The 12,301-nt window shown below is 45.8% G+C and overlaps 1 protein-coding gene and 1 long non-coding RNA gene across 16 annotated transcripts in view; one reads left to right on the top strand and one right to left on the bottom strand.

The window, feature by feature from the left end:
* Positions 1-3,451, bottom strand: part of RBM33 (RNA binding motif protein 33) — a 145,419-nt gene extending 141,968 nt beyond the window's left edge. For 10 of the 15 annotated variants that reach the window (XM_005297200.5, XM_042859127.2, XM_042859126.2 and 7 more), the window contains exon 1: positions 3,156-3,410. In XM_005297200.5, the coding sequence (XP_005297257.1) occupies positions 3,156-3,180 (25 nt within the window). In that variant the 5' untranslated portion in view covers positions 3,181-3,410. Of the gene's footprint in view, positions 1-3,155 lie in introns of all 15 variants that reach the window. The other 5 variants (XM_024100986.3, XM_065582738.1, XM_065582739.1 and 2 more) reach the window with 2 other exon arrangements.
* Positions 3,452-5,144: 1,693 nt separating this feature from the next.
* Positions 5,145-12,301, top strand: part of LOC135981261 (uncharacterized) — a 34,712-nt gene continuing 27,555 nt past the window's right edge. The window contains exons 1-2 of the long non-coding RNA XR_010598206.1: positions 5,145-5,272; positions 8,929-9,047. This is a non-coding gene — a long non-coding RNA (uncharacterized LOC135981261). The remainder of the gene's footprint in view (positions 5,273-8,928; positions 9,048-12,301) is intronic.

The raw sequence follows: 12,301 nt of genomic DNA, 5'->3' as shown, positions 1-12,301 counted from the left end.
CCAAACTGTCTACTATAACCTCTTCCTCCAGAGTTTCCTTGAGACATCACCTCCCTTCCAGTCCTCATAAAATGCACCTGGCTAAAGTTATCTGCCTCACCAGCTCTGACCATTTCATACTCCCTCTTTGCACCCCTTCTCTGGCTCCCCGCTTCGTTACTACATCAAGTTTCAACTTTTATCTTTACTTTCAAAGCCATAGCAACCAACATTGTCCTTTATTGTCTACCTACCTAATAACACCATCCTTTATTGTCTACCCAGCTAATAACACCAACCTGTTCATTTCTCCCACAACCATCTCCATGTCTCGTTACTGTATCACCCCCTACACAGGAAGTGGCCACCCTATTCTAGACCACCCAGCCATTACTCTCCTCTCCTCATTCCTTAAACTCAATTCTGCGATGGGAACAAGAATTGAATCTACAACATCAATGCATATTTTTTTTAAAACTGACCAAGATGTGCACATACCTAAATTGAGTAAGAATATGACCTCATTGTTGTGTTCCTTGTTTTTCCTCACCACATCCCTGGCCTACTGTTTACTACTGTGACTTAGGTTTAAAATTACATTGCAAACTCTTCAGAAAGGGACTACATCTTTCTATTTGCACATTAAAGCATCTAGCACAGTTTCAGACCCTGGAATATTGAATAATATATTTAACCACCACCCTAACCAATATACAAAAACCTGTAGGAGAACACTTCAATCTCCCTGGCCACACAATAGCAGATGTAAAAGTAGCCATCTTACAGCAAAAAAACTTCAGGACCAGACTTCAAAGAGAAACTGCTGAGCTTCAGTTCATTTGCAAATTTGACACCATCAGATCAGGATTAAACAAAGACTGTGAATGGCTAGCCAACTACAAAAGCAGTTTCTCCTTCCTTGGTGTTCACAACTCAACTGCTAGAAGAGGGCCTCACCGGCCCTGATTTAACTAACCTCGTTATCTCCAGACTGATTATTGCCTGCATATTTATACCTGCCTCTGGAAATTTCCATTACATGCGTCTGAGGAAGTGGACATTCACCCACGAAAGCTTATGCTCCAATACATCTGTTAGTCTTTAAGGTGCCACAGGACTCTTTGTTGCCCAACCAGGGGTTCACCTCTACTAGCTACATTGAGATAGTCTTTATGTGCACTTTGTCTACACTAGAATATTATTACATCAGGAGACCTATTTCAACGTGCAACACTTTTTTTTTTTTAAGTAATACATAGCCTATATTGTAAGCTCACTGGGACAAGGGCCACATCTTCCCAACCTCTGTTCATTGCTGAACACAATGCTGACACTGAACAAACATTTTTTTGACCCACACTTAGCACAATGGGGTCCTGGTCCATGACTAGGCTCCTAGGCACTACAGTAGGACAAATAATAATGTAATTGTAACTTGAAACATTTCGATCAACTCCAGCTCCCTGATCTTGCCGGTCATGCACACGTTTTCACACAAAAGGATGCCCATGCAGCTTGTAATAGTTTTTAAAATAAATCTAAAAATGACATATTTTTCCTTCCCACAAACTATCAAGTGTTTTTACAATGTGAATTTTAAAAACCTCAGTAACAGAACTCAAGTTTTCAGAGTTCACTTTCACATAATAAATGCACTAGTTTCTTTCATCTAGTCACCTCAAGTAGATTTTGAAAAAAAACATACAAAACAATATTTGACACCATTAAAACTTGATGCCCTCAAAGGTATTTACAATCATATATACTTGTACCCGTGTTGCTCGCATTCTGATCCTACCCCAAAATCCTCCCCACTTTTTCAACTTTTAACAATTAAATATTGACAATCATTTTCTTTTAAGGGCTTAGCTTCACTAGGAACTTTAATTATGTTTACATTCTTTTTAACAATTGCACTATGGTCAACATGATGTTACCTGACTTATGTGAGACAAGGATAAGCCATGTTGAGCACTATGACAGTTATTTGTGAGTAAATCTTGCTCCGAACTGGGTTTGCTCATAATTAGTGCAAATGATAATCATAACTTGCCATTGTTTCTACCAAAGAGGCAGCATCCTATCAGCTAACCCAACTGTAAAAAAAACTGTTAAAAAGTATTTAAATACAAGTACATTTCCTAATGAAACTGATTCCCAAGAGCTACAGGGCAGGGAGAAGTTGAATACGTTTTTTAAATTATACTTTTCTGAAGAACTGATTAGATGTGACTCAGCATATCTTTGCAATCTTTAACTCTTAAAGATTGCATTTTGTAGATATGTAAAATATTGCTTGAAATATTTAGAACAGGACAAGACCAAGCAATATGCTATTTTAATTTTATAGACTCATACAACTCAAGGAAGAATGGCCAAGTGGTTAAGAGTTCCGGCGTTGAAATCTTGGCTTTGTCACACATTTTCTATGTTACTATGAGCAAGTTAATTAATTTGCCTGTGCTTCAGTTCTCCATTTGTATAATAGGGATAACTACCTCACAAGGTGGTTTTTAGGATGAATTATTAATACTGGGGAAGGGGTCACATACTCTTGATTATAAATGGCATGGGAATAAAAGGCTTTGAATAAAAATACGACATGAAAATGGACCTATTAGGTCCCATCCAGTCCAGAGCTTGGGAAATCTGCTGTGCCAGTGGTGAGAAAGAAGCCTTTTCTGGCAAGAGAGCGCCAAAAACACAAACTATAGAAACTTTCATGTTGTAAAAGCGTACAGCCCTTACAAATGGAAAAGGGTCTTTCTAAACGTGAATCAGTGAGACCTTCAGGCTTCCCACACCAGCCCCTTGGCTGCTGCCCACAATTTCCCCAGGCATCAGAAGAGCAACTCAGTTATTCGAAACCTATCGAACAAACGCGAAACTGACTAGAACCGAGTCAATTTCGCTCCGCAGCACTTCTGCTTGGGGAAACTATGATCCCTAGCACAGGAAGCCAGACAGGAGACAACCCTCAGGGAAGGGGTAGATTCGCTCCCATCGACGCCACCTGCAGGCCCCCTTCAGCGCCGTAAGCCCCCGGCCCCCTGCTAGGCCCCATAGCCAGAGCTCTCGTCAGCTCTCCCACAGTCCTCCTAGGCCCGCGCCATAACTCCAGCGCCACTGCTGCCCACGCCCCCTCCCCAGGCAGTCGCACCGCAGGTCTCAGGTACCTGCTCCTCCCAAGGCAGCAGCCATGGCGCCTCCTCCTGCGCGGGCGGCGGCCGCTCCTGGCGGTGCCTCCCGCAGTTGCAATGAGGGCTCGGAGTGGGGGGAAGGCCTCGGACGCAGGCCCCGCTCGGCGCCCGGCTGCAGGGGGCGAGGGTACTCCGCCCTCCCGCCGCCTGCTCTGCACCACCAGCCGCAAGAGAACAACAAACTAACACAACATGGCGGCCGCCACTGACGGCTGGGGTTCGCGGCCGCAGCGCATCATGGGATCGTGGAGGGCTAACCCTTCCCCCCAAGAGCGGAAGGCAAAGAAAGGCCGCTGGTTGGCTGGCTGAGGAAGACCGCACCGAGGCTGTTACGATGGGCGCATGCGCCGCACTTGCCTCTGCAGGAAATACAAAGACTGGCTGAGACGCAATGCGCATGCGCCAAAAGTGACCGAGCCAATCTTGGTGACGTATTCCGCAGTCTACTGGACAGGCATGTAGCTACAGCCGGGGATGCTGGAGACAGAGCTGCGGGCTTCAGTGCGCATGCGCATAGGACTGCTGGCGCTGGGCTGAAGGAGAGCTGCTCCAGGGAGCGCGGTGGGCCGAAGTCGTCCCGCCTTGGGGCGTGCGCACTGGCTTCGCTGGAGTGACGCGGCGCAGCGCTGCTCAGAGGGTTGGCAAACCCAGGCCCTAGTGGGTGCAGGGCCTAGGACGAGCACACCCGCGCTGCCTGACAGAGAGAGCTGCAAGCTGGTCTGGCAAGATGCTGCACCCACCTGCCCAGGCAACCCAGGGGCCCCTGGTGGCCGGTCAGGGATCATGTGTAGAAATCCGGTCAGAGAATAATGGCAATGTAGGGCTGCAAGGGACCTTGCGAGATCAGCTCCCACCCCCTGCGCTGAGGCAGGACTAACTCTAGAGCAGTGGTTTTCAAACTGAGGGTTGAATGTAAGGCACTGGGTCGTGGTGGCGCTGATCAGCACTGGCGACCAGCCGTTAAAAGTCCCATCAGCGGTGCTGCCCGGCTAAGGCAGGCTAGTCCCTACCTGTTCCTACACCGCACTGTGCCCCAGAAGCGGCCAGCAGCAAGTCTGGCTCCTAGGCGGGGCAGCCATGGGGCTCCACGCACTGGCCCCACCCTGAGCACTGGCTCCACACTCCCATTGGTTGGTTCCCGGCCAATGGGAGCTGGGTGCCTGCTGGCGAGAGCCATGCAGAGCCATTTGCGAGCCTCCGCCTAGGAGCCAGCAGTGCAGCTGGCCGCTTCCAGGGCGCAGTGCGGTCCGTGGTGCTAGGACAGGCGGGGAGCCTGCCTCTGCATCTTGGCTGCGCCACCGACTGGGAGCCACCAGAGGTAAGCCTGTGCCCCAAGCCACTGCCCCAGCCCTGAGCCATCTCTAAACCCAGAGCCCCTTCCTGCACACCTAACCCCTCATCTCCGGCTGCACCCCAGAATCTGCACCCAGAGCCCTGCACCCCAGCCCTGAGCCCCCCAAAACCCAGAACCCCTCTTGCACCCAAGACCCCTCATCCCTGACTCCCTCCCACACCTCAACCCCCTGCCACAGCCCAGAGTCCTTTCCCACACCCTGAACCCCTCATTCCTGGCCCCATGCCACAGCCCTCACCCCCACACCCTAATCCTCTGCCCCAACCCTGAGCCCCTCCCACACCCCAAACCCCTCATCCCCAGCTCCGTTGGGGTGTGGGCATCAACAATTTTCTTCAACTGGGTCGCCAGAAAATTTTTTTGAAAACCACTGCTCTAGATCATCCCTGACAGATGTTTGTCCAGCCTCGTCTTAAAAGTCTTCAGTGGTGGAAAGCATGTGCAGTGCTTAACTATCCTTATAATTAGAAGTTTTTCCTAATAGCTAACCTGGCTAAATGTCCCTTGCTGCAGATTACTTCTTGTCCTACCGTCAGTGGACATGGAGAACAATTGATCACCATCCTCAACAGCCCTTGCCATGTAAAGATTATTATTAGGTCCCCTTCAGTCTTGTTTTCTCAAGACTAAATTTGCTCGTTTTTTTTTGGCTTTCCTCATAAGTCAGGTTTTCTAATCCTTTTATCATTTTTGTTGCTCTCCTTTGAACTCGCTCCAGTTTGTCCACATCTTTCCTAAAGTGAGTAACCCAGAATTGGACACAGTACTCCACGCTGAGGCCTGACCAGTGCCAAGTAGAGGTCACATCTCAGTGCAGGCAAACAGATTTTGTGTCTGAGCTGATAATTTTATAATGCTTTCACAAATCTTTTCTAGCATCTGTGCTAGTGCTTAGAAATAGAAAAGACCAACTAGATCATGCATCCCCCTGCCTACGGCTCAGATTGGGTGAAAAAAGGTGGCAGTACTCCTATAAACTCCACCCACAAAATAAATCCCACCCATTGAATCACCAAAATGAGATGCTATTTACACAGTCAATTGTGCAGATGGCCTTCTTGAGTTTAGCTCCTTCACTGGGGCTTGAATATGCCCATGGGCCCAGCCAGAATTCTTGGGTTCAGCTCCTTGATTGTAGGGGGGGAAAAGTTGTATTTCCCAAATGCCACGCACTGGTGACACCAAAGAGGGGTCACTTATGTTGACCACTACAGGGCATCTGGCTAAGCTGCCACTGAGATGAATGGATAGTTCATACCTCTGAGAACTACTGTGCCAGTCTCATCTCTGCATCAGTTACACTGAGGGCAGGTCTACGCTAAAAAGCTGTAGCACTTTAGTGGAGATACTACAATGCCAATGGGAGAGCTTCTCCCATCAGTGTAGTTAGCTACTGCCTCTTGCGGAAGTGGATTATGTCAACGAGAGAAGCTCTCCCATCAACATACTGTGTTGTCTACACTGGGGATTAGGTCAATATAACTTGTTCAGGACGAATCAGGAGTGTGTATTTTTCGCACCCCTGAGCAATGTAGTTATGCCAATGTAAATTTGTAAATTCAGTCTCTTTTTTGAGGTTTTCGTCTCAATAATAATGATTAGAGACTTACTTTTTGTCTCTTTCCAGGGGCCCACCCAGACTTACAGCCAAAAATTAACTGCATTTTAACACATAGTCCTTCTGCAGGAACTGCGTGCTGGTACTTTAACACAACCCTTCAGATTGAATTTTATGGAGTCAGAAGGTACAATCCTGACCCCACTGAAATCAATGGTAAAACTTCTATTGACTTCAATGGGGCCAGGACTTCCCCCAGTACATCTTGGTGTCAACCTTCCTTTTGTGTAGATGCTTTGCAACACAAAAGGAAACTCATTGAGGTTTCCCTCCAAACAGGACAGTGAATTAAACCTGCCTATGCTCCTTAAGGAAAGGTTTGATGATTGCATCAATGACCCCTAATGAAAAGCCATTACAAGATGCAAGTCTGCTCAGGCTTCTAATTATTTTTGCAGATTTTCTCTGAACCTCTTCTATTTCTCAGATGGAAAATTGTGTTCATTGAAAACAGTATTCAAAGTGAGGACATAGCATCAATGTATAAATTGGCATTTATAGTATTTTCTGTATTGTTTTCTTTTTCTACCAGTTTGATTGCTTTTAATGACCAGCAATGTATATTAAACGTTTTCATTGAGTTATACTATATCAGCCATATAGAGGATTAAACAAACATGTTATATTAAATTGATATCACACTTCGGGCTAAGTTTTTCATCCTGCTTTGGGCACTTGATACTATTCTGATGGCACAAAGAGGCCATTTCTTTAAGGTTTCCAAACCCCAGTTGCACTAGTGCATGCATCCTACAAGTGGGACAATGCTTAGGCAACAAAAGCAAAAGACAAAAGTCAATCTGTGGCAATGGGGCACTATGGCTCATCAATGAGAGATTTGTATCATTGGTTCTTGAGATCATTTCAGAACATAAGCTAGAGCTTCATCCTTTTGCTGATGATATGCAAAGGAAGATTAAGAATCCTGATAACACTGATAAGAATCCTGATAAGTATGACTTTTTCGTGGAAAGCCATGTGTCAGCTATTGTACAACGGTGTTTTCCAGTTGCACATTTTGTGCAGGCTCCTCCCCTATTTACCTTGTGACAACTTTGCAAAAGTAATGCATGCCCTCATACTACAAGGTTTAATTACCATCATTCCCACTGTCTCTGGCTTTTGGCTGCACCCTTGTATCGTTCACAACTTGGTCAGAATGCAGCAACATGTTTGCTGATTGTTTTGAACAACCATTATCCTACGACATTCACTCTGTGCTCTTTACATCTCAAGTTTGTGCTGTTGATTTTTAAAGCTTCTGATGATTCAGGCCATGATGATATCTCAGACCTTTGTCTTGAGCCTTGTCCAAACAGGTGCCTGTATCTCCTCCTGACCTCTTATGATTTTTACTGTGCCTTAACATAGAATTTGCATTTAATAAAAGTATGGCTGCGGGCGCTGCTCTACTAGCACCATTCTCTTTTACTTGAGACTTTCCCTTAAGTGAGGTTGTGGTCCTTCATCTTTGATATCAAGCTACTGTAAATGCTCTTTATTTTTCATAAGGACTCTCCAGGCTCAAAGTCCTTAAGTCTTTCTTCTGAATTACCATGATTCTTTTAGACGCATCTCCTGGATTGCTTGGACCTTGACTGCCTCTGCTCCGTTTCCTTTGCGTTATGCTTATCTAGTGCTGACCTCATAGATTCATAGATTATAAAGGCCAGAAGGGACCACTGTGATAATCTAGTCTTACCTCCTGTATAACACAGGCCACAGAACTTTCCTGAATTAACTAATTCCTGTTTGAATCAGAGCATATTTTTAAAGAAAAATATCCAATCCCCTCTCCATCCATCCTCATCACTGCTGGTGGAAGGAGCGTTTTCCTCCATGTCTGTTGTTATCCAACACAGCCTCCCTGTATCTCTAGAACTCACTGACTCTCTCTCCAGCACATTTTGCCTCTATCTTTTTTCTCTTTCCTACTGTACATCTCTCAGTTTCTCTCTCCCTCTGCTGTTATTTAGGACTGTAGTTGTAGTACCTGACTGTGTACGGTAGTTACATTGTATGAAGACCCTGAGCTTCAGTTTCCTCATTTGTAAAATGGGGTTAAAGATACTTCTCAATACAGTTTGAGATCTATGGATGAAAACCAGTATAGAAGAGCTAATTATTAAATATTACTGAGAGTTTAATGAAAATCATGTGTTGTCATCTTGGCTTCCAGTGCAGAGTCATTAGCTGACCGTGACCTGGGAATATGGCAGATCATCTTTTAGGTGGATTAATCATAACTATGGAAAATTATGTGGCCTAGTGGATTGAGTACTGGACTAGGACTCAGGGTTCTACTCCTGGCTCTGCCACTGGCCTGCCGGGTGACCTTTGGCAAGTTACTTTGCTTCTCTGTGCTTCAGTTTCCCATTTTGTAAAATGGGGATAATCATACTGACCTCCTTTTGTAAACCACTTTAGACCTAGCCCGAAACAGATTTAAGGTGTTTACCTTCTGAGGCCACTCAGAAGATGGGAAAATCTGCAGGCCCTTCCCCCTCCCATATCTGTCACCGGGGTAGTTAAGAATGAAACCAATGGGTTAAGGAGTAAATACAGCAAGATGTATTAGACCAACGTGGTCTTAAACAGAACCCTTGTTATAGAATTAACAAAGAATTAACAGACACAAATACAAGTAATAACAGTAAGGGCTCGGTTGTTAACAGAGAATGGAAGGACTTGAAGCCCGGAGCCCATCAACCGGATACCTTGGGATAACCAAAAGACAATAAAAGGAAACTACAGTACCATTTCTCTCCTTGTCCTAGGCACAAACCCCGGCTGTTCAAGGGAACGAACTCCAACCACGCAACGAGGATGGTTCTGGAATCCTGGACTGAACCAATGAAACTTGGAATGCTGGAACACAGGACGTGATGATCACCAGGTGAATGGCTTGTCCTCTTCCTTCTTCTGTCTTCCATTCCCTGTGCGTCATCCTGAGTGGTAGTATGCGGACTTGCTGATGGAAATGGGTGCATGCGGTGTATGACAACAGAGGTAACCTGGTATCACATACTACAATCCTGGCCTAGCTAGGACTCCTTTCATAGTGTGGGAGACACTCACTGTCGCTAGGGTGGACAGCCCCTAGCAGCAGTAAGGCTGCCACCGAAATAGTCTGCGGTTGCTAGGCAGACTATTCTGTCACGTGATTCCAACTCCATGCCCTTTCCCACTCTAATTTGAAAAAGGCAGGGGAGGAGGGACGGGGAGCTCTTCGTGAAGGAGGGCGCCCAAAATGGAGTCCTACTTGTTGTTTTGTAAAACAAGATGGAGACTAGAGGTGAACCATACTAATTAAGATTTTTCCCTGAACAGAGTAGGGATCTGGGTTCTACTCCTGGCTCTGCCACTGGCCAGCTGGGTGACCTTTGGCAAGTTACTTTGCTTCTCTGTGTTTCAGTTTCTCATTTTGTAAAATGGAGGTAATCATACTGACTTCTTTTTGTAAAGCAATTTAGACCTACTGATGAAGAGTGCTATATAAGAGCTAGGGAGGTATTAAAGTCAGTACCCTAACAATAACCTGTATTGTTTTCCTGGTGTCATAGTTTTGGGGTTAAGGGTTTTACCACACCTTCCCTCCTCAGAAACTTGTATTCAAGTACCCATCTAGTCTGCCAGAACAAATACATATGGCTTTGGTCTCTTATCTCTCCAGGCTGAGGTAGATGGATGCCCCATCCTTAGACCCAGCCTGTCAGCCCTTAAATCGTGAGCCTGGACACGTCATTTCCTTTCAAAATGGTGTCTGAGCTCTTGGCAACCTTCTTCTAAGCAAAGTTAGTTCCAGCCCCAGCCTGCCTCTTCCAGTGCAGAAAGTAAACCACAAGATGCATTCTGTATGTGCATCCTTAGCTGTCATGACAGTGCCATGTGGCCAAGTAAACATTCTGTTGCACCTGCTGCAGTTAAGCCCACAATCATCACACTGTACCAACATGTACCTGATGAGAAATGCTGGATTCAATACACACCTGACAAGGTGTGCAAGGTTGTTCTTTTTATAGGTGTCTATTGGTCTGATCCAATGCCTACTGAAATTAATTTGCAGGTGTCTATTGGTCTGATCCAATGCCTACTGAAATTAATTTGCAGGTGTCTATTGGTCTGATCCAATGCCAACTGAAATCAATCAGGCCTTGTATACTGGTAGTGGGGGAGACTGGACTTGTTAAAAATCTTCTTTCGCTATCCCTCAATGCGAGGATGATGTCTGCTAAGGGGGTTCATTGATGGGTTTTTAAGTAGCAAGGAAGCCCATTTTGTGCCCTGCAGATTTTCTCACAGAAGCGACAGGTGTAATCTTGGAGGAGACATAGTTGTTGGCTGGACTGTTGTGCCCTTTCTTTCCTCTTTTGTTGCTTCTCTGTCTCATGAGCACATCTGCTCGCCTCAAAGTGAGCTGTGGCTTGGTGTATGGTGTGGTGCCACTGTGTTCTGTTCTGCACTGAGTCCTCCCAGTTTGTTGGGTTGACGCCTTCCTTTTTAAAGTGTACTTTCAGTATGTCTTTGAAGCACTTCCGCTACCCTCTGCGAGCCCTTCTTCCCAGCCTTAATTGAGAGAAGAGTACTTGCTTCGGGAGGCGAGTGTTAGGCATACATACACAGTGGCCAGCCCAGCGGAGTTGGTGTTTCATGACATGCACTTCTATAATGCTGATGTTAGTGTGTCTGTCTTCCCAGCTGATCCTGAGAATCCTCCTGAGGTAGCACTGTTATCAGTTAAGCCAATTCTCGTGATCTTAGATTTTTTGTCGGAGATTGAGGAGTTGGCCATCCATATCCTGATTCCATCAGGAAGGCAGTCATGGATGAGAAGCAGGATCATGGTGAGGTAAATAGAGAAGAGTGTTGGAGCAATGACACAGCCCTGCTTGACACTAATGCAAATGATGAATGGTTCAGTCTCTGAGCCGTTGCACAGAATGGTGGCAGCCATCCCATGGAGTAGTCTGATGATGGAAATGAATTTCTGTGGACAGCCAAACCTACACAGCACCTTCCATAGGGCATCATGATTGATAGAGTCAGAGGCCTTGGTTAGATGGATGAATGCCATGAGCAGTTCCTGGTGTTGCTCTCTGCACTTCTCCTGAATGTGTCGTGCCATGAAGATCATGTCAGTTGTGCCTTGGGATGACCTGAAGTTGCACTGTGATTCAGGGAGGAGTCTCTTGGCAAGGGGGAGAAGGCAGTTTAGTAGGATCTGGCCAAGGATCTTCCCTCTGATGGAGAGGAGGGCAATACCTCTGTAGTTCCTGCACAAAGATTTGTCCCTTTTCTTGAATATTGTAACAATGTTGGCGTTCTTAGGTGGAATTTCTTCGCAGGTCCAAATTTTGTCAAGGAGTTGGCAAAGTTTGTGCTGGAGCATTGTTCCACCAGCTTTAAAAACCTCAGCTGGGGTGCCATCTGGGCCTGGTGCCTTGTGATTTTTTGTCTCGGTGATGACATGCTGGACTTCCTCAGAAGATGGGGGATCAGCAAGGTGTTTCATTGCTGAGCGTTGTGGAATAGGCTCGATGGTGTCTTCAGAGACCATGGATTCACGGTTTAGTAGGCTCTCAAAGTGCTCCTTCCAGCATTGTTTAGTGGCCGCATTGTCCTTGAACAGGGTGGAACCATCCTGTGAATGTAAGGGGGTTGGGCCTTTGGAGCTTGATCCATATATAGCTTTTGTTGCTTGAAAGAAGCTTCTCATGTCATCCTGGTCTACGAAACCCTGGATCTCAGAGGCCTTCTTTTGCCGCCCCTTATGTTTGATGTCACATAGCCTCCTTTGGACTTCGGCTTTGAGTAGGTGATAAGCCTCATGTTTTCATTGGTTAGAGGAATCATTTTGCCAGTTACAGAATGCATTTCTTTTCTGTTGAATTAATTCTAAGATTTCTTTGTTGTTTTTCTTAAACCAGTCTTGGTGCCGATCAGTGGAATATCCTATAGTTTCAGCACATGCACTGTGAATGGTATTTTTAAGTTGATCCCAGTGCTCTTGAATGTCAGTGATTTTATCAGGCAATTTAGAGAGTTTCTCAGACAAGTGTTGCTGGAATGTCTCGCTGCTGGCTTCGTCTTGAAGTGCTTTGACATTGTACCGCTTTCGCTTAGTCTTTGGGTGTTTGCGGTGTGGTGGAG

This window comes from Chrysemys picta, chromosome 2 (assembly GCF_011386835.1).
Source record: "Chrysemys picta bellii isolate R12L10 chromosome 2, ASM1138683v2, whole genome shotgun sequence".
In the NCBI taxonomy this organism is placed as follows: domain Eukaryota; kingdom Metazoa; phylum Chordata; order Testudines; family Emydidae; genus Chrysemys; species Chrysemys picta.
This window is presented reverse-complemented; position numbering and strand designations above follow the sequence as displayed.